The 22365-nt window shown below is 39.0% G+C and overlaps 2 protein-coding genes across 9 annotated transcripts; one reads left to right on the plus strand and one right to left on the minus strand.

Annotated features, from left to right (window-relative positions):
• The first annotated feature begins 53 nt into the window (after positions 1-53).
• On the plus strand, positions 54-6705 carry TSPAN10 (tetraspanin 10). Its single transcript, XM_039342410.1, has 3 exons — positions 54-89; positions 3381-3976; positions 6375-6705. The coding sequence occupies exons 1-3, from the start codon at positions 54-56 to the stop codon at positions 6703-6705; spliced, it is 963 nt and encodes a 320-aa protein (XP_039198344.1).
• A 2567-nt stretch (positions 6706-9272) lies between these two features.
• On the minus strand, positions 9273-22314 carry LOC120309444 (retinal rod rhodopsin-sensitive cGMP 3',5'-cyclic phosphodiesterase subunit gamma). Of its 8 annotated transcripts, none has more exons than XM_039346731.1 (5): positions 15449-15582; positions 15105-15247; positions 12884-13031; positions 11545-11585; positions 9273-9525 (listed from the first exon to the last, which is right to left on the minus strand). In XM_039346731.1, exons 3-5 carry the CDS (start codon positions 13027-13029, stop codon positions 9449-9451), a joined length of 264 nt encoding a protein of 87 aa, XP_039202665.1. In that variant the 5' UTR covers positions 13030-13031; positions 15105-15247; positions 15449-15582; the 3' UTR covers positions 9273-9448. The 8 variants fall into 8 exon arrangements, with proteins under 8 accessions (XP_039202665.1, XP_039202658.1, XP_039202675.1 ...); XM_039346724.1 differs by having other exon boundaries at positions 12884-13092; XM_039346741.1 differs by lacking the exons at positions 15105-15247; positions 15449-15582 and adding an exon at positions 22193-22298.
• Positions 22315-22365: the final 51 nt, after the last annotated feature.

Below are 22365 nucleotides of genomic sequence, written 5' to 3' on the forward strand. Positions count from 1 at the left end.
CAATTATAATTGTGAATTCTTTCTAGAAGAATCTTCACTTTCCGAACACCAAGATGGGAGAAGATGAAATAAAAGCTTTGTTATCAAAGGTAATAACAAGGATTTGTGCTACATGTTGGCCTTGTTTCAGCTTTTATCCATGGAGATCTTGAGTCTTTGTTCTTGGCATATGGTGTTACTTTTCAGTTGTGTTTGTTTTTTAACTGATAGATTATTTATTCTTTTTTGCCTAAGAAGCAGGTATAAGAAAGTGTGATAGTAATCCTTCAGAGGTATAAATTTTCTAATCTATCCTGCAGCAATGTACAATAAGAAATCATATTAATAACTGTAAGCAAGTATATTTACTAAATGTAAAATCCCAGTGAATTTTATGTCACTTTCCAGATAAATATGCTGATTCACCTTAGCTATCTCACAAGTATCCCTAAAAAATGATCAAGATAGATTTGTTTTTACTTTGATTATTTTAGTGACTTTTTAAATTAAAAATTGTTCTTTGCTGAATGAAATTAGGCAGCCAGGGGAAATAAAATACTAATCAAAGCTAAAATCAAATATGTACATAACTTTTTCAGTTAAACAATTTCAGGTGATTTTAAGATTTTTAACATCAATCTTTTTTTAGGATTTTCAAATATTTACCCTAAAGCAGCAATTCTGAAAAATTCTGATTCATACAACATGCTAAACCATGGCAATATTTACTATTACACCAACATCATTATCGTTCAGGAAAAGCACATTAACCAGAATTAGTTCACTTTGCTGGGGTGTTTTTTTGTTGTTCAAAATTAGTCTAGAGTTCAGGATTATTGTCTTTTAAACTCCAGAAATAGAGCCAGGAGAATAAAGTATCCAAATTGACACTTTTCAGTTATAACTACTCTACTCTTCTCTCTTTTCACCATTTATGAGTAGATAATAACATGGGGACACCAAAAACAGAAGCCTTCCAAGTATCTGCTATATATATTTTTATTTATATTCTGTGATAATTTGATGACTTTTGCAACTAATTTGGTATGAAAAAACAGTATGGTAAATTTAAATTAAATGGAAAAATGCATCATAAAAATTAAATGAGATAAGACAATATAAATTAAATAGTAAAACAGAAAATGGTGGATTTCACTTAATTAGAATGTGCTTCAAAACAATTTGATCTTTAACATCCTCCTGAAAGCCGTCAAGGAGAAGGGCCAATTTTATCTATGCTAGAAGGCTTTCACAGAATACAGTACCCACCCTGCGACTGAGAAGCAACACCCCGATTCCATACCTCTCACCCCCCCCCACTTCTCAGAAGTGGGAAGTGATGTCTTAAAACAATTTTATGTACAGTAATGTGTCATTGTTAGTCATTTTTCTCATTTCAAATCTTTGTACTTTGTTTATAAATGACAGCATGCTCCCCCTTTTCATGAATTCTTTCCCGCTGTTTCTTGATAATACCTTTTAAATTCTTGCGTATTACAGTGGCCATTATTTATTTTATTCATCACATTCTACAACTGCCCATCTCCCTTACAGAGGAAGTCTGGGAAGTATAGAATAAAATATTAACACATAACGATCTATATAAGTTTAAAAAGAGGCAAGGATGAAAACAATGTGAAAAATTAACTAAAAGGTGAAGGGAGGGCTTTCTGGGTACTAACCACCCCCACAGCTGCATGGTCCTCTGTGTGCCCCAAGCAAGGCCTCAGAGCCATATTTTCACACTTCTCTGGAAGGCCAGGATGCTGGGGGTCCACCTCAATTCTGCAGAGAAAATGTTCCACAAGGCAGGGGCAATGGCAAAGAAGGCTTTCTTTCTGAACCCCACCAGTCGGAGTTCTTTAACTAATGGGATCTGCAACATACATTCCCTACCTAACCAGGTGGGATGGACTGATATAATGAGACAAAGACTGTTTTCTCATTATAAAGAGATTCGGTTCTATTTTCCATGGATTGCATGGGCATAATGCATTCCTATCAAACTGTAGTTAATCTCACCAGGGCAAGAATCTTTCACATTCTACAAGTGGTCACTCTTGATTAACAAATTAGCATTGCCGGTACTTTCAACCACTGATGTATTTAAGCTCCTCTCTCAGAATAATAGTCTCTCTGTTGGATAATAGGTTGACATCCATAAAGATATAATGCCCATTTTTTAATATACAAAATGCCATAAAATCCTTTTTTATGTAAATGGTTTCAGAAAACATGGTTGAGGGACATATTAACAAGTACCTTATTAAAACTGTTATATACTTTCACAGATTTTTTTTCCTAAGGTTGTACCATATTCCATCTAGAGTCCTTAGAGTAGGGAGCTTACAAATGTGCATAAGTAAGTAACACTGGAAATCAGAAATCAACATATACAGAAGGTCTATAGTTTTCTCCTGTGGAACAATAGGGCACAAGTAGAAAAAAAACCATTGTCTTCAGTATACTGGTAGTCCTCAACCTACAATCACAATTGAGCCCAAATGTTCTGCAGGGCGCAGACATTTGTTAAGTGAGTTTTGCCTCATTTTATGACCTTTCTTGCCACACTTGTTAAGTGAATCACTGTGGTGGTTAAGTTAGTAACATGGTTGTTAAGTGAATCTGGCTTCCCTATTGACTTTGCTTCTCAGAAGGTCGCAAAAGGTGATCCACATGACCCTGAGACATGGCAGTAGTCATAAATATGAGACAGTTGCCAAGTATCTGAATTATGATCACATGACCAAGGGCAGGGATAGGCAACCTTGGCTCTTTTATGACTCGTGGACTTCAACTCCCAGAATTCCTGAGCCAGCCAGCTGGCTCAGGAATTCTGGGAGTTGAAGTCCACGAGTCATAAAAGAGCCAAGGTTGCCTATCCCTGACCAAGGGGATGCTACAATAGTCATAAGTGTGAAAAATGATCATAACTTTTTTCAATGCTGTTGTAACTTTGAACAGCCACTAAATGATCTGTTGTAAGTTGAGGACTACCTGTATGTTGAATTATAACACCAGCTACACTCAGCTTTGGCCACAATAGTTAGGGTTAAAGCCATACTCAAGTCAGGAAACATCTGGATGGCCATAGGTTCCTCATCCATGCCATAGATTCCAGATTTATTGAGCGGTATACTTAATCCTCATGAGGTCCTAAACATCTTGCATGCTGTAATCTAGGGGCATAGGGAAATGAATCTTGTTTTTTTTTTTTTAATAGTCCAGTATATTGTAAAAATGTTAAATTTTAAAAACTGACACAAAAAATGTTTATTTCAGAGTTTTTCAGTTATACATGGCCTTTCAAATACTATAGGAAAAATGCATGTTCTACCTTATTTTGTTTCCTATTTCTGATATAAAATTTCCATTCTCTGATTCTCTTTTATATTGATTAGAATGATCACAAGTATTATTCATATAATGCACAAGGTACTCCTATGAGCCTGGATGGACAAGAAAATGGTTATTCTTGGAACCAGACAAGACAATGGCACTTCCTTCATCAGTCTTCCCATCTTCCTCTGGATTCATTTAGCCATTGTGCTAAATGCTTGACCTTTGTTTGGAACACAGTTTTCTCCATTATAGGATTATTTATTTTGGCCATAGGAATTTGGGGGCTATTGGAGAAGGAATCTCTGGAAAGTGAACGACTAATATATCTGGGCAGCGACCCAATGCTTTTTTTTGTATTAGTAGGGCTAGTAGCTACATCTATATCCCTTTTGGGCTGTACTGGAGCTCTCTTTGAAAGCATCTTTCTTCTGAAGCTTTTTACTGGAGGAATAATAACTTTTGTGATTTTGGAAGTTTTGAGTGGAATTGTTGTCTTTTCCCTGAGACAACACATCAAGGCTTCCTTGCAAAATTTTCTTACGGTGGCAATGTTACAGTACCAGGACGACCTAGATCTCCAGTTCATTATGGATGAAATTCAAGCAGGCCTCCAGTGCTGTGGAGTAAAGTCTTATCTGGACTGGAAAGAAAATTTGTGAGTATAATTTTTGGCCTATTCTATCAGTTTCCAGGAAAGATAGGCATGTCAAAGCAGTAGAGCATAACTTTAATCCTTGGCGAATGTGGCAGTCTAGAAATATGATTGGATGATGGATGATGGAGATGATAGATAGATAGATAGATAGATAGATAGATAGATAGATAGATAGATAGATAGATAGATAGAGACAGATACATTTGTAGCTCTGAGATCTGAAAAATTTAACATTTTCCATTTTAACATTGTTCAGTATAATGTCACTGGAATTTTACTGCCAGGGGATTGTCTGGCGCCAAAGTAAGCTTTGTATAATTAATGTGAGTGAATGGATGGTTCTATTTGCTGTCTGATTTCAGGAATGCTTCTATATATTTCCATCTAGAAACAATGCAAGGCATTTTATTGTTTTTAGATAGAAATATAAAGGAGCATTCCTGTAGAATTATAATAAGCAGCACTGCGCATTATGATGAAAAGTCAGTATCTCCCAGAACAGTCTTGGTCTCCAAAATTAGGCATGGTAGTTCCCCACATGTTCTGAATTATGATGTGCATCCTCTCCAATCATGCCCATAAGAACTGGAATCCTATACAATTTTGGTAGGTTTGCAGGTTAGTCACCTCATTCTTAGTTTGGTTAGACTGAGACAGGAATCTCTTTTTTGCCCCTTCATATAAAATACCAGCTTATATAAAAGCACTAGATAACAAATTGGTAATTACCTTCCAGTTAAATATGCTATGAACAATCTTTGTTTTCATTATACATAAAGGTATAATGTATCTCTCCTGTTGCCTTGCTTGACATTCTTTCTTACTGAGCTGCTTAAAATAATCCTGATGAAGAACAGTGTGATAATAATGACTGGCTCTTTTGCTTCAGCAGTATTGCCTTCATTTTTTTCTTGGAGTAGAATGGTTCATCAAGCTTTCCTAGGATTTTTGTGTTTAGTTGTCTATGGAGATTCTCAGTCATCCAGGTCATAGTTGTCCCAAAGATGCTTTTTCACTAGGCAACTGGATTTGCTTGCTTTTCCTTTGAAGACATTTCATTTCTCATTCAAGAAGCTTTTTCAGCTCTGACTGGATGGCGGGGAATGGAAAGATTTATATTCCTTGCAGACAGCTGGTCATTTGCATTCTTTTAGAGAGTTGTTGAGGCCACTTGGAGGTTTATCTGTGTCCTCAAGATCACCTGAGTAGTGCGAATGGGTGTGGAGCCTTCTTGGAACTGTTGAAAGGACTGTTGTAAACTGGAGATAGAAGATGTCATATCCCTCCCACTCTGTTGAGAAAGGGCTGTTCAGTTTCGATACAGATGTCCTCTTTGACCCTTCTTTCAAACCAGTGGTCCTCTCTGTCCAAAATGTGGACTTTGCTGTCTTCAAAAGAGTGGCCTTTGCTTGTTAAATGCAGATGAACTGCTGAATCTTGTCCTGATGGGTTTGTTCTCCTATGTTGTGTCATGTGTTTATGGAGTAGTTGTTTTGTTTCTCCAATGTACAGATCTGCGCATGGCTCACTGCATTTTGGCTTAGGTATTTTCCCATTTTTTATGTTTTGGATCAGTTTTTTGGCTGGCCATACGTGCTGTTTAAATATTAGTATCTTTGTTTACTGCAGAGTCACTATGATATGTTTTCATCTTTACTTGTTAGATATTCTAGATAATTCCTAATCCATTTGATTAATTTATTATGTCTGATTACAGTAATTATAGAAATAAGCAGTTTTCATTGTGAAGCAGCTTTACATAAGATCTATGAACACATTCTTGGCCCAGTCATCTTTAACAATATCAGGTGCCTATTCAGCTCAGGAGAGTGGAGATTAAATTCGATCTACTTCACTATCTCAAGAACTCAAGTTATGTTATCAGAACGGGCTCTTGTCAGTTTAGAAACCAAATATAAGTAGATATTGCAAGGAACATTGTCAAAAAATTTGAACAATTTTTGTTCAAAGACTTCCTTGGTTAATACGAGTTTTTATAATTAGGACTTTTGACCCAAGCTGATTCCTTAGGAGAGATTACTTATTGTTGTATTTATTGCTCCGTGAGTAACTGCAGCAGGCTTGAGTCCTAGCAAGCAGTCTAACAGCTGATTTTATGAACTATCCATTAGATGAAGAAGAAAAAAGGTAAACCGAGATATGGATAGAATCCTGCATGATTTGTGCTAGAGCCTCTGGATTCCAGTAGCAGTGTGTGTGTGTGTGTATGTGTTCTTGTTGTTGCATATATAGATCTTATTCCAATGAATTCACAGATAAGATTGGCCATGGGATCTGGCTTACATTGGGAGGATGAAGGAGACACTGAAAAAGCCTGGGAGATGTGCCTTGTGATGAACTTAAAAATGAAATGTTTCTTCCTTTTTTTAACTTACAGGTATTTTAACTGCTCTTCTCCAGGTGTGCAAGCCTGCAGCGTTCCTGCATCGTGTTGTTTGAATCCACTGGAAAATGGTACCATCCTGAATTCTCAGTGTGGCTTTGGCACTCTGGGCATGGAGGAAGTTGCAGTTCAAAGCACCATCTACCTTGGAGGCTGTGTTCCCCAGTTAAGCAGATGGCTCAATGGTCACGCAGGAACAATAGGCTTCTTTGCTATAGTTTTGATTGTGATTGAAGTAGGTAGCTTGTTTCTGGCCATTAAGCTCCTGGCAGGCATTGCTTCTGCTCGGGCTCAGCATTATTGTGGAAGGAAGGGCAAGCATTAGGTTTCCTATTGCAAGAGAGGGACACTTTCATCATCTTTTGAGGAATATTAATCTAAGGTATTATATAATTCCTTTTATATTAGTTAATTTACCCAGGATAAAATGGATTGGGGGAAAAAATAAAAGCTGCTTTTCACATGTATTTATCTTGCTCGTTCTCCTAGTTGAGGGGTAGGCAACCTTGGCTCTTTTATGACTCGTGGACTTCAACTCCCAGAATTCCTGAGCCAGCCATGCTGAGGGGAAAGGGAGAGGTTTCCATGTTGAGCCATGCTGGCTCAGGAATTCCGGGAGTTGAAGTTCACGAGTCATAAAAGAGCCAAGGTTGCCTACCCCTGTCCTAGTTCATTCCTGCCACCTCTTCATTCTGCACACTCAGCTGCTATACTTGTAAACATGGTCAGAAAAAGAGGAATAATGTAGCAGAAGACCTTTACACCCAGGCCATTCCCCTATAAATCTAGCAACTAATTATTCACAGTCATTTCTCAAAGTCAGTCGTTTCTGATTTTGATATGGAACCACTTCCAATTCAAGTACAGGTTTCCAAAATAAGAAGCAGCAAAGACACTTTGTCCCTTCTGACTCTTTCTCCCACTTTTCTGAAGTGAAAGTACAGCAATTCAGAGTTGCATATTGTAGCAGATCTCCACTGAGGAGATACTGAGCGGCCAAATGCAAAGGGCACAAATGCCAGTACTTTGCCATATGCCCACTTACAGAATAACAGAGTAAGAAGAGAACTTGGAGGTCTTCTCGTCCAACCCCCTGCTCAAGCAGGAGACCCTATGCCATTCTGGAAAAATGGCTGTCCAATCTTGTCTTAAAACCTCCAGTGTGGGAGCACCCACAACTTATGGAGGCAAGACTTTCCACTGATTGTTCTCTCTGTTTGGAAATTTCTTCTTATTTCTAGTTTGGCTCTCTCTCCTTGATAAGATTCCATCTGTAACATCTTGTTCTGCCTTCAGGTGCTTTGAGAATAAGTTGACCCTCTCTGTGGCAGCCCGTCAAATTTTGGAAGACTGCTATCATGTCACCCCTGGTCTTTCTGTTCATTAGATTAGACATATTTAGTTCCTGCAACCGTTCATCATATGTTTTAGCTTCCAACCCCCTAATCATCTTTGTTGCTCTTCTCTGCACTCATTCTAGAGTCTCAACATCTTTTTTTCATATCATGATGACCAAAACTGGTTGCAGTATTCCAAGTGTGATCTTACCAAAGATGAGCTTCACAAAGACATATTGCATTAATATAATACTTTCCTCATATGCTTCATCCAGTCCTGGTTGTAAATATTTTTGGTTCTTCATTAATTTTATATATAATGCTTTCCTTCTTAAATATATTCTGTGTCATATTTTAATGTCTATAATCAATTGTTTTTGGCCCACAGAATTAAATGCATCAATTGTTACGTAGCAACAGTACAGACATCCCTTCTAAAACCTAATGACTTTATGTGTAGTAGAGAAACTGAGGCTGGAATCCTGTATTCATTTATCTAGAAGTAAACACTATTGAATTCATTGAAAGTATGTCTCTTCCACTGAAGAGTAACTAGAGTTTCATTTAAATAAATATCCAAATTGTCCAAAACACTTTCTTATGGTTATTCTTAGTTTTTAATTTGAAAGTTTCCTCTCCAATATATACAGGAGCAGCACATTAAAATTTTCAATATTCTTATTTTCTGTAATTGTAAACCTATAATCATTCAGATTTCTTTTAAATCTTAAAGTTTCACCACTGCAGTCCATCTCCTGGACCTTTAGTTACTGGCATCTTATCTTAGCAAGGATTATTACAGTAGTTTTCAGTAAGGTCAACTTCTGCTTAACGTTTTTATAATCCAAGGGACAGATTAGAACAGGGGTGTCAAACACGATATGTCGTGACACGTCACGTGAAGTTGTGAGTTTGACACCCCCTGGTCTGGTTTAGTGGTTAAGACACCAGGCTAGAAATTAGGAAACTGTGAGTTCTAGTCCCATTTTAGGCATGAAAGCCAGCTGGGTGATTTTGGATCAGTCACTCTCTTTCAGCCCATGATGTCAAGCTCAGGCAACAAACAGTCAGTTCCTGTTGCAACCAATGGACATTCAGAAGATCTAGAACAGGGGTCCTCAACCTTGGCAACTTTAAGACTTGTGGACTTCAACTCCCAGAATTCCTCAGCCAGCTTTGCCTTGGCAACTTTAAGACTTGTGGACTTCAACTCCCAGAATTCCTCAGCCAGCTTTGCCTTGGCAACTTTAAGACTTGTGGACTTCAACTCCCAAAGCTGGCTGAGGAATTCTGGGAGTTGAAGTCCACAAGTCTTAAAATTGGCAAGGTTGAGGACCCCTGATCTAGAATAAAAGGGGGTGGGGAGACCCTGCACATGTGGGGGGGGGAAACACTAGGATTAAAAAAAAAGATTAGAAGAAAATGATGGACGTAAAATTTGGAACTTACTGCATATAAAATGAAGTCATTTTTCTGGTTCATTGTGATTTTTTTTTTGCAAATGTTTAATTGAGGGGGTGAAATCAGTGCAAGGACAATAGTATGAAACCAAGTCTAAGACGTATTCACTTGGATTTTATTTTAATGAGCAATTGCTATAGGCCCCAACAGGCTACCACTGGGAGAGTGGATATGCAGGGCTAGGAATATGGATAATGGGAATGCTCATGAACTGTTCTTGCTTTGCTGAATGAAAGGCATGTATCCGGCCTGTTTCTGGCTTCTACGTCTTCAAATGATACCATACTGTGCCAGTTCATGGAGCTCCAGGTGGCTGAAAGCTTCCCAGGGACAGATCACAGTGATATCTGAAAGAGAGGAGAGCCCACATTAATTCAACCCTTATTGCTTCTTGCCAGCATTAGCTTTCTGATGACATGAAGATGTCTTCAAAGCTTGTCAGGTGTTTGAAAAAATCAGACAATGGAATGGGATCATAATCAGTCTTTGAGTCCTTTGGAATGGTACTGAGAGCTACAGTCATTGCCATCTGACCTAAATATCAGTGCAGATATTACATACATATGGCAATTCATTACTTCCATATTCCATATTCAAAAGGATAGAGAATCAAATGGGTTACAGCAGTTATCGCCAGCCAAATAAATAAGGACATTTTAGAAAGCAGACAGACTAATCTGGACCTCTTGAAGATGCAGATTTTGTTCATGTGCATTGAAGCTTAATGTGTAATCGTGGCCCGTGGATTGTGTGAATCCATCGAATTTTGGTTTATATATTAACAGTGCTTAAGTGACGCATAGCTTTTTGGGTAGCATAAAACCAACTGCAAACAAAGTGCTTTTATAGGCATTTATGAGAGGAAAACAATAACAGAGGTATTTGCACCTCTGCTACCATTTTTGGAATAGGATGATAGCCAGGTAGATGCTTATAGTATTCCTAGGTCTATACAATGCTTTGGATCCAGCCTCCAAAAGATACTTAAGCACGCAAAAGCACAAACACAGCATTTGCGACAAGGTGCTCAGAGAGGTGCTACTTTCACATTCTCACACATGCCAAAACAGCTTTTGGTGTATTGTTTGTCTCTACATGTTACTGCAAAATACAAATCATACAGTCTGGCCCCTTTACACTGGTACAAATAAAAAGTTGGATAAAAAGAAAAGATGCGCCACATGCAGCTTAGTGCTGCTAGGCTCCATCCAAGTGGATCTTCTGTGCTAGGTACACACATCCTCTCTGCCAAGACTTGTGGCTGTCTGATAATCAAGAGTAAAAGCATCTCAGATACTTTTTGAACTGCTGCCGCTGAAGCCGTTTACTTTCCTGTAGGGTGATCCTTCCCTAATGTCCCCCAGAAGCCAAATGCTGTGTAAGAACTACTTGAAGTTGGATAAATACAATGCTCCTGTTGCAATCCTGGATGAAAAAAAATCCTGAGGGGAAAATATGAGGACACCCATGAAAGCAATCTGGCTGAAACTATCCTTTTTGCACCTGCTGGTCTAGAGATGCTACCAATAATCATATAAATCACTAAGAGGAGTTGGTGGAATGCTGTTGGCTGTGCCTAAATCTGCCTACTAGGCAGTATTTCCCTGTTTTTTGGAGCATGTTCTAGAGCAGTGGTGGCAAACCTATGGCACGGGTGCCAGAGGCTGCACTCAGAGCCCTCTCTGTGGGCACACATGCCATTGCCCCAGTCCTAGGCCTTCAGCTGGGTTTTATAAAACCTTTTCGTTTTAGGCCTCCGCCACTGTGTGCAAAAAAAAAAAAAAAAAAAAAGATTAAAAAGATCTTGCAAAGTTGGAATTGATTGATTGAACTTTTTAGTCCCATCCAGTCTGCCGTTACCACCACAGCCACACCCAGCCAATGGGCCACACCCAGCCAATGGGCCACACCCACCCAGTACTCGACGATGCATAAGTGGGTTTTGGGTTGCAGTTTGGGCACTCAGGGTTCGCCATCACTGTTCTAAAGTTAATACTTCCTAAGACAAATAGGTAAATATCTATTGTGGATTATATCCTTTTTATGCAACCTGTCCAGAGAATGCTTGTTATAAAAAAAAGGAACAGAAATATAATTTCCAAAATATAGACAGAGATTAAAATAATAGGAACAAGGAATTCACAGTAAACTATCCAGGTGGCTGATAAAATTTAGACGAAGGAAGCAAGCCTCTAACAGTAGAAATGTTTCAATATGAATTGTGACATTGCCCAAACTATCCCAGCTGTGGCTGAAACAGCTGGACCTGCCCATAGCAGAGCCGAGAAAGATAAATTGCAAGGAACCTGCAGGAGCCTGATTTTCTCAAATCAGCACTTCAGTTAATGTAATGTAATCCTTCATACCTGTTCCCAAGCCTTCCATACCAGGAATGTCATCACCAAACCTGCAAAAGAAAAAGAAACTTGTTTTCCTAAAAAATTGGCTTCCATGCACGATCATGTGGGACTATTACCTCGTTATTCAGTTGCACGTAGGTTGGGTGATTAAGAAAAGCGTTTGTTTTTGACAGAACAAAATGATAGAAAATAATGTAAGAAAGTTCGGGAATTGGTCTGTAGCTATGCTGATTAGGGACACACTCACACAGATATCTAACCAATACGTACAGGTAGTCCTTGAATTACAACCACAATTTTCTTGCCACATTTGTTAAGTGGATCACTGATAACTGTAGGAGATGAACAGGCCGAGCCCAAGGGAGGAGTATTGTCTCTAATAATGATGATTAAAGGTGGTTATGATTGGTTTTAGGGTCTAGAACATTTTTAGGGTGCAAAGACAGCACTTGAACTCTCCCTCTACTCCAAAACAAGAACTATGGTTATACAATATTTCAATTAAAGAACTAGATCAGTGGTTCTCAACCTTTCTAATGCCATGACCCCATAATACAGTTCCCCATGTTGTGGTGACCCCCAAGTGGGTGTGGCCACCAATAAGAGGGAGTAGGACAGCTAGGGAAAAGGGAAAAAAATGGCGGACAGCGTGGTTTGGCGACCCCCGTGAAATGGTCGTTCGACCCCAAATGGGGTCCCAACCCACAGGTTGAGAACTACTGAACTAGATCAAAACAAGAACTATGGTTATACAATATTTCAATTAAATCGATTACATTACATTATACAATTATTTCCTCTCTATTGGTAGTCCTGGAGTTACAACCACAACTGAGCCCAAGATTTCCATTGCTAAGCAAGACAGTTAAGTGAATTTTGCCCCATTTCATGACCTTTTTTTTTTTTAACCACAGTTACGAAAGAAATCACTGAAGTTATTAAGGGAATTGTCTGGCTGTTAAGCAAATCTTTCTTCCCTATGGACTTTGGTTGTCAGAATCCAGCTGAGAAGGTTACACATGGTGATAGTGCAACTGTCACAAATACATGCCACTTGCCAAATACCCAAATTTTGATCACAGGACCATGCAGCCTCTCCATAAGTGTGGAAAATGGTCATAAATCACTTTTTTCAGTGCTGTGGTGATTTCGAAGAGTCATTAAATGAAATGGTTGAAAGTCGAGGACCACCTGTATTTCTTTCTTTTCTCTCTTACTTTACACATTACAATTGAATGATAGTTGTGGGCACGGCTCTGGAAGGGCCAGATGGGGCTAGAACTCAGCTTTGATCTAGAAGAAAGTGAACTCCTTTCTTTCTGCAAAATAACACTTTGTATCTCACCCTTGAACACCTTTCTTTGGTGGCTTGCTCTTGAACTGCCTGGTTTGCCTCTGTTTGAATTTGGGAGGGCCTTTCCTGGGAGTGACAGGCCCCCCGGTCACCCTGGTAGCAGATTTGAATTCTGGTTTTGGAATTTCATGGCTCATGGCTGGAATGAAAGAAGAATGTCTATTTTTAACAAAAGCCCCTCCTGATTCGCGTGGCTTAATCTGTTAGATAGAAAAGAAACATGAAAAATAATTAGAATCTATCATTAGATGCAGTTGAAATATGTCACCTCTGTTCGCATCTCTTCAAGGAATGTATTGTTAGAAGGCAAATCCACTTAAACATTAGAAAGTGTTTCTGAACAGTGAGAGCAAGTCAACTGAGAGGTGATTGATGTCATTCATTCATCCATTGAATGTGTTGAAGGACAAGCTAAGCAACTATCCATCTGGAATGTTTTTAAATTGGATTTCTGTGCTAATCAGAGAGTTGGACTCAAGGACCTCAATGGACCCTTGCAGCACTATGATTCTGAAGACCTGAACAATGGAAATCAACAGAGAAGTTCATGGCATACCATATGTGTGAACCCAGCCATGCACTAAGGTTACATAATGAAATAACAATTGATTGCATAAATTCTCCTCATCCTCTCCACTCCATAGGATCTGTCCCTGTGGGAAGTGATTACAGGTGATATACTGACTGTCCTTTGCTTTAATTATGTGACTGGAAAGGTTCACTGTATATTTTTGGGTTGGGGCCTATGTATGCAACCCTGATGCTGAAGTACCATTTCTTCTGAAAACACTAAATTTCAGAAGCAATTAAAAAAAACAAGCCGGGATAAAGAAAATATCTGGGTTTTTTTCTCGACACTGCTAAGATCTGGTTTGCTCGAACATTTTCCTGTTGCCTTGTGATCACTTAATGCTTTCTGTTTCCATATCCATCACTAGAAATGAGTGTGAGGGGAACAATACAATAAGATACTAGAAGAATATTTCACCAAAGAGTCCTATGCTAAACTTGTTGCCTATAGTTGTTGTGCAGACAGCCCACTTGTCAGGCACAATACAGCAGTAATGGTGGTGGTGGGGCTATTGGGCATCATTCTGGAGGAAGACTGGATTTAATGAACCTTTGCATTTGCTTTGGTGCAGAGACACATCCTCAACAGATCTAGGGGTTTTACTTTGGGCAATTCTGCACTGGTTATATTGGCTGCCATCCAGATAGAACAATGGGAAAAAAACAACATTAATCTCATCCAGGGTGACACTTCTCAGGTTCACATGCAAATCCCTGAAAAGATGTTAATCTGATTAGAGTGCTCCACCCACAAAATAGTTTTAGGCTTGTTCCCTGGATGGAAAAGGATTTTCTTTGTTTGTTTCATCAGCTACTACTACTACTACTACTACTACTACTACTACTACTACTACTACTACTACTAATAATAATAATAATAATAATAATAATAATGTTGGAAGGGACCTTGGAGGTTATCTAGTCCAACCCCTGCTCAGGCAGGAAACCCTATAACATTTCAGAAAAATGGCTATCCAATCTCTTGTTTAAAATTTCCAGTGTTGGAGCATTCACAGCTTCTGGAGGCAGGTTGTTCCACTGATTAATTGTTCTGTCAGGAAACTTCTCCTTAGTTCTAGGTTGCTTCTCTTTTTGGTCAGTTTCCATCCGTTGCTTCTTGTCCTGCCCTCAGATGCTTTGGAGAATAGCTTGATCCCCTCTTCTATGTGGCAGCCCCTGAGATATTGGAACACTGCTGTCATGTCCCCCCTCATCCTTCTCTTTGTTAAACTAGACATACTCAATTCCAACAACCATTCCTTATATGTTTTAGCCTCCAGTCCCCTAATCATATTTGTTGCTGTTCTCTGTATTAATTTTCTCAAAGCTGTTCTATCACCCATCTTGATAAATTTAGCCCTGCAAGAGCAATGTTACCTTTTGAGGATAAAATGCTATGGATTCCACAATTCATCTGGCAATTAAATTCAGAAGAATTTGCCTTCCACTCCCTCCTCCCCGGGCATTTTCCATGACTAAGAACACAACTATAAAATAATAGTCCCAATCTACCTGCAATGTACCACCTTTGCAAAAGCTTACATTTTCACTTTTTCTTGGAAACTTAGTAATATTTTTCAAACCTTGCTGTTTCTCTCACATCCATGAATATAACCAAAGTCCACTATTTTAATTATCCTACCAAAATGCTGTTCTCATGCTACCAAAAACTGTAGAAGCTTTGATAGCTGAACTCCAATTCTTCCATGGAACTTCAGTCTCATTTGCATTTAGACTTGCATTTCGTCTCCTTTAAATATGCGTAACACATTCATGCTCATTATCCTAGGAGAAAAGTAAGATTAAAACGGTGACTTGCCCAAACTGGTGTTGTTTAAAAACCACCCCATGCATCTTTTCCTTGCAGATGGATATTGCTTTCCAGGAATACAGCCATAACTAGCTCCAGATGAACATAACAGCTGGAAAGTGGGTGGAATAAATTGACTGGTTTCTAAAAACTGATACAAACTTTCTGTTACTTACCAGATGTGAAAGATGCACCCACTCAAATCCCTGTCGCAAGTCTTAATGATAGCCAGTCTATGTGACTCAGCCTTTATAATATGTAACTGTAGTTGGTCAAAGCTTGTTCTGGAGGCTTCAGAGGTGTTACAATGTATTATATTCCTCATAATAGGTTTATGACTCTTGTTTTTAATCCAGTATCATCCTTCCTTTACAGATACATTGTTTATAGGTCATGTGCTTAGGTCAGGGAGAGGAATTAATCATACAAATAGCTACTGACTTACACACACAAATGAACTGGAACTTCTGTCACTAAGCGATACCATTGTTAAGTGAGTTGCACTCAGCTTTATGACCATTTTGCCATGGGTTGTTAAGTGAATGCAGCTTCCCCCATTGAAGCTTCCTGGGAAGGACGCAAGTGACAATCATGTGACCCACCACTTGCGGCAACTATCGTAAATACATACCAGTTGCCAAGCACCAAAATGTTGAGCACTTGACCCCAGGGATGCTGCGACATTCATAAGTGTGAGGACCAGTTTTAAGTCACTTTTAGCATTGTCGTTAAACAGTCCTGAAGCAAATGGTTGTAAGTTGAGGATGACTTGCATATTTTGTATAACGTTGTATAATTCTATTATTTTTTATTTATTTAAATATTACATTAAATATTTTAAAAATTTGAAACAATATTACAGGGACAGGTTTTAAATATTCACCTGTATTGAGTTGAGAAACAAAAACTCCCCAGCCCACTTTCATTTTCTAGCACCATAAATGAATCCGTGGCAATTTTTTCTATACCCTGAAAATTTCAGAGAAAGCAGCTAGGAAGGGAGATAACAGAGTTACTGTGATTCTGGCAAACAGAGAAAACTGCAAGGACAGCTTGTTTCCCTACATATGAACAGCAGGTAAGACAAACCAATTAAAAATGCCTAAATTCCAGCCATTCGACTATCTTCTGAAATGGGGCTCAGAGATTTTGCAAATGAGAATAGTCAGTATGACCACGACAGATTATTCCAGTTAGAAGGAACCATTATCATGCTAAGATTGCCAGCTTATCAAACAGATCTTTTGAACAAATTGAAACAGGTGCAGTTAATTTCCTGCTAATTTTTATTTTTATCTGAATATTTACTCTTTAAAGCTTTCAAGGCAGAAATCTGGCTAAGCTGGGGGGAATTTTTTTTTTTTTTTTTTTGGTTAGGGCAAGTGATAACCATTGATAGCAAGAACTCATCTCCCTCCTTTGCTTTACAATCAAGGACACGAGCTTTGGGTTTTCTTCTTTCTCTGCCTATAAAAAGCCAACAGATGCCTTGTCTGTAACTTATTCATTCAAAACAGTACAGTATGCTTGGCTTAACCAGGGTGTACTGAATCAATCACCATTGATTAGATTCCTACAATTGGGATATAAGTCATGATCTACCAATGGATGTGTTCAGATATCCTGCTAAACCTTAATTGGTTTATTGCATGAATCAATCCATCCCATAACAGTCCTTCTGAAAAGCAAGAAACAAGTTGTCTTGAAAATTATAGCAAAGGTAGTTGACAGCTAAGATCTTCCAAAGTTATTTTCCACTGATGACCCTTTATGGAAAAATGTAGATGGCAGTGTAAGCCATTCAATTTTTTCACCCATGACTAATACTGACAATAGAGCGGGTGTAAGGACTTCATAAATAAAAGTCATGGCTGCCTGACTGTGGCTAATCAGGCAGTAACCATGGATAAAGTATGTCCTTACTATCTTGCATCGGATGACACAGCAATCCTGTAACAAGATCTTATTATAAATACTATAGGGGAAAGAAAACAAAAGCACTAGATAAAAACAAATTTAGAGTGTAATGTACACTAATACCTAGTTCTGCAGTCACTTCAGTTCAGTTCCATGCTTGGCTGTGAAGCTCCCAGATGAGCTTAATTTAATTACTCTCAGACTAATCTTCCCAACATAACTACGTTTGTGATTTACCAGTGTGCTTAGTGTGTTTAGTCATGATTTACTGATTAAATGGATGAAATATGCTAAATGCTTAAGACTGTCTGTCTGTCTGTCTGTCTGTCTATCTTTGTGTGTCCAATTACACTTGGCCAATATGCTACGCTACTCTACTCTACTCTCTACTCAATCATAGCTTTCCATCTCACCAAAAGTGGCATACAACAAAGTGCGCTGGTTACACAAACTGTACTTAGCAAAAACCAGATACCACATTATCACTTAATGTGGATGTACAAACTTTGTCTATATACTGTGCGGAGGTCTTACTAACTTGGAGAAAAGGCAGCATGTATGGAAAATAAATATTGCTCTATAAAAGGCCATTGCATTAATATCACATCAAAATGAAAATCAAGATTTATTAAGGAGAGTAGTGTGCAGATGATGGAATTGTGTGCAGTGCGCCTCTAAGTAAAAATATACAGAAGATAGCTGCATTCAGACATGACAGCAGGCCAACACAACCATCTGGAAGTAGTCTATAATGTACTTTGTGAGTACAGGTGCACCTTTGAATCAATATTGTCTTCTTCGTGATTGCCTGGAGTAGTCCCTGCAGTTTTCTTGGCAAGGATTTTCGAAAGTGGTTTGCCAAAGCCTCCTTCCTAAGGCTAAGAGAAATACTGGCTGGACCACGGTCATCCTGCTAGCTTTGTGCCCAAGGCAGGGTTAGAATTCACAACCTCCTGGTTTCTAGCCTGGTGCTTTAACTCCTATACCGAACTGATTCATAGATATAGTGTACACGATCATTATTATTCACCTAAAATATTCGTAACATTCTAAGTCTTATGAAGATACGAAAAACAAGCCTACTCCTGTTTTCAGCCTCTAATAGAAATGACGGAAAAGGGGAAAGAGAATGGAATAATAGATTCTTCCCTAGATCAGGGGTCTTCCAACTTGGCCCTCTTGACTTGTGGACTTCAACTCCCAGAATCCCTCAGCCAGGAGGAATTCTGGGAGTTGAAGTCCACAAGCCATAAAAGGGCCAAGTTTGAAGACCCCTGCCCTAGATCAGTGATTCTCAACCTGTGGGTCGGGACCCCATTTGGGGTCGAACGACCATTTCACGGGGGTCGCCAAACAATGCAGTCCGCCATTTTTTCCTTTTTCTTAGCTTTTGAAAGCCAATAGAATAGACTCTCTTGAATAGAGTCTAATTCTATTGGCTTTCAAAAGCCAATAGGAATTGTCCAGGCTGTCTCTGCCCTGCTGAGCCCGCCAAAAGTCCCATTCTGCAAACGGTGCTGCACCAGTTGAGTAGTCCTCGACTTACGACCGGTTGAGTAGTCCTCGACTTACGACCAGTTGGGGGGTCGCGGCATTAAAAAGGTTGAGAACCACTGCCCTAGATGATAGATGAGGCCGGATTGGCTCCTCACTGGCCAGCCAGTCAACCAGCTGGCTGTGGTGATCTTCCTGTGAGCTAGAGGTACGGCTCTGCAATGGTATTTAGAGTCATGGTAAATTGCAAAGTTCAGACTATACTTTCCTTCAGTTCTGCAGTATCATACCTGCTGGCAGATGGAGCAGATATTTCTTTTTACCACAGAGCAGCAATGTAAGCATTTTATAGCTATTCAGAGTGACTTAAGAGTTAGCCCAGGAGCTTTTGCATTTCAGCAAGCTGATGGGGAAACGAGATTAATGGATCCTAAAGGAGTTATCCAGGGCTGTGATCTGAAGGCAAAGATACACTAACAAACGTAAAACTAGGTCTGGTCAATATATAAATAAATCTCCGGGGAACATCTTGTATGTCTGGTTTAGACATGATGCAAGATCCTAATGGGGCCAGTTTATTTTTAGCTTAGCATAATGTATAAACTCAACCTTTAAGGCTTAGGGTTATCTATAAACACATTATAGCTTGTTCAGCAACCACACTGAAAAGGATGCTGATTCACTGCATGAGTGATCCTAATTTTCTACTAAAAGACGTTGCTATTCAAATTTGGCACATATTTATGTGACAAAGAAGGGATCTATTTGTTCCTAGCTGCCCATTTAAATCAGAACTCCTTTGCTACAATGCCAACCATGAGATCAGTTTGACATTCCGAAAACATGTGAAGCACAAACCCAGTTTATGAAAATAGCAAGTCATACCAAATAATATCCCTCTGGTTTAAAGAGATTAAATTTTAAAAGAAGTCAGTAATACAATAATAGACGTGCGATCATTAGAACTCTTTATATAAAATAAAACACATCATCTCTTACAGAAGGAACCATAAATAATTAGCTTTTCCTCTTCAAAGTCTTGTATAGTCCTGAAACCATATAATAAATGTGCATCCAGTCAAAAATATCAATCTTTCTTCATACGGAACTTAATTTCCATCTTCAGGAACATTTTAATATTTTCATCTTCTATATGTTTCTCCACAGCTGCCAAGGCCTGCTCGCCACCATCCTTGTAGTATTTCAGAAGTTCTTCTGCATAAGCAATCCAGACACAATTGTGGCATCCACTCATACAACATGTTGTGGGAGGGGTAAGTGTTAGTGGGGTGGCAAAACCATTCCCCGAAGAAGCAGTTTCCTTCTTGGAGCATGATTTATCCTCCAGGGAAGCAGCCTTTTGGGTACCATTGCTGCTCTCTGCATCTGCACAGAAGCAACGCTGTCCAGTGCTTAGTAGTGCTGCAGAGAGCCAGCCTATATTTACTAACTTCCCATGGCAGGATCTTTTCAGCAGGGCCAGCGTTGTTGTACCACTAGCCTCAGGGCCCCAAAACAGATTTATACAGTTCTGGTAAGAACAAAAACAAAATTAAACCCCAATACATCTATATCCCTTTTCCTTCTTATTTCCAAGACTTCCAACCCATCTTCGAAAATCAAACCAAGCAAAGCTGCGACCTACAGGATTTCACTTATTTATCCAGACAATATGTCACGCCTACAAGATCTGGGTTATGTTCCACCTGTGACTTTTGATTCAGTACGTAAGCTTCAGCATTTCACTCTCTTGACAATGCTCTGAAAACAAAAATCAACCAAGTTCTGGTGAGATCCTGACTCTTCTTTCTGATGGGTGACTTTTTATACAGGAGGCTGAAAACTATGCATTTAAGTAGATTCAGATTTTAAAACATTTTGACCTGGTATGATAGAGTTGGCTTTGGAATGAATTATTAAATGGATACTATAAGCAATGTATAGTATCAAGAATGCTAGTATTTATTCCAGAATATATTCTGAGTAGTATTTTCTTCAATATGGATTTTAATGCATATTACAGTCTAGTTCAGAAAAAGCTTTTGAGGGTCTCATTTTATGTGCCAATCACTTTCTCCCAGCCCAACCCACCTCACAGGGTTGTTGTTGTGGGGAAAACAGGAAGAGGGTGATGTGTTGGATATGATGGCCACCTTCAGTTATTTATAAACATAATAAACGTGGGATATAAATAAAATAAATAAATTGGGCTGGTGGATGCAGCTGAGAGGACACTATTGGTACCTTAATCCAGTATTTTTTTTCTCCACAAAGGCCATATTATCTGGAAGGCAAAACTGTTGTCCCTTTCCTGTCCCCTGGTGTATGGTACTTAACAGTTTCCCATTCTGATCCTGGAGATAGTAAACGGTCATTCTAACTAGTACCACCCAGTGATATCTGTATCTTCCACAAACTTGCCCAATCCTCTTCAGATGTGAATTAAACTGGCAGTTCACCACATCCTGTGGCAGAAGGTTTCATGTAAGTATATATAACAAATAATTAAATTAAAGAGAGATAGGGAATGGAACCAATTCATATAGTTGCTATTACTACTAAAGTCTTAAGCGCTGAAAAGTCAAAACCCAAAAGAAAATATGTCAAGGATGCCAGAATAATTTGCCTAATGTTTTGGTTTGTGGTAACATTGTCTCTCTGTGTGTGGATTTGGGATTTTTTTTTCTTATGCACCAATGCAATTGTTATTTAAAGTAATATATTCCCTAAAATTAATCTTAGTTTATATCAAAGTCCCATTTCTCCTTATTTCTGTTCTCTAAGAAGGAACCTATGAAATAATTGCCAGTTTTACAGTTTCATAAAATCGCCCACTGAATACTGAACATTTCTTTCTCAATCCTGTAACTATGATAGCAGGTAGCTTCCAATCTGATGTGTCCAGATAGCTCAAGTGATTAGAGTACAAATCCCTTGCCACTGCCTGTGTTGGCTGGGACTGACAAGAATTAACATCCAATACATTAGGAAGGCATCTGGTTGCCTAATCCAGAAGCGAGCCAGGAAGTAACTTGTTTTTGGCACTCTTTGTGGTCATGATACCAAGATAATTCCTCTTTGCTGAACATCCAGCGCTAATAAAGAATCTTGGAAGAACTTGGAAACATGATCATTATTTTAGTACTCTACTGAATCCTAATGAAGATGCTAACTTCAAAGGACCTTAGAATCAGAAATGATTTTTAAACAAGAATTTAAAGGAGAGTTTGAGGCGGGATAATCCTTCAACATTAGGGCTGCTTTACAGCACTTTTTGATCCTAGGGCTGGTAAGCTGAAGACAACTTGACTCCTTTCCAGATAAACATAGTCAAGATCAGACATTTAAATCATAATAGTGGTTGAAACAGAATAAACCTAATGAGCTTGTTTAATTGAAAATGTACCATTGGGCTTATTTGGTAAACAAGCAACCCGCGCTTGGCATTTTGTGTGAACGTTGCTAAACTGTGATTTTACCCCCTAAAATCTCCCGGCTAAAGTTCTCACCTGACCCACTTCTGACGTACCAAGAGTACCCGCTAACCCGCGACGGCAGCAGAAAACCCCCGAATGTAACATCTTCTCAGAACGCCTACGCCTCTTTCTCCGCCTGCCGGGAGTGACGTCTCCCTCGCCCAATAGCAATCACGATTCTGCCCTAACTTCCGATAGGAGTTGCG

This window comes from Crotalus tigris, unplaced genomic scaffold (genome assembly GCF_016545835.1).
Source record: "Crotalus tigris isolate CLP2741 ecotype Arizona unplaced genomic scaffold, ASM1654583v1 scf7180000017551.9496454, whole genome shotgun sequence".
NCBI classification, from domain to species: Eukaryota; Metazoa; Chordata; class Lepidosauria; order Squamata; family Viperidae; genus Crotalus; species Crotalus tigris.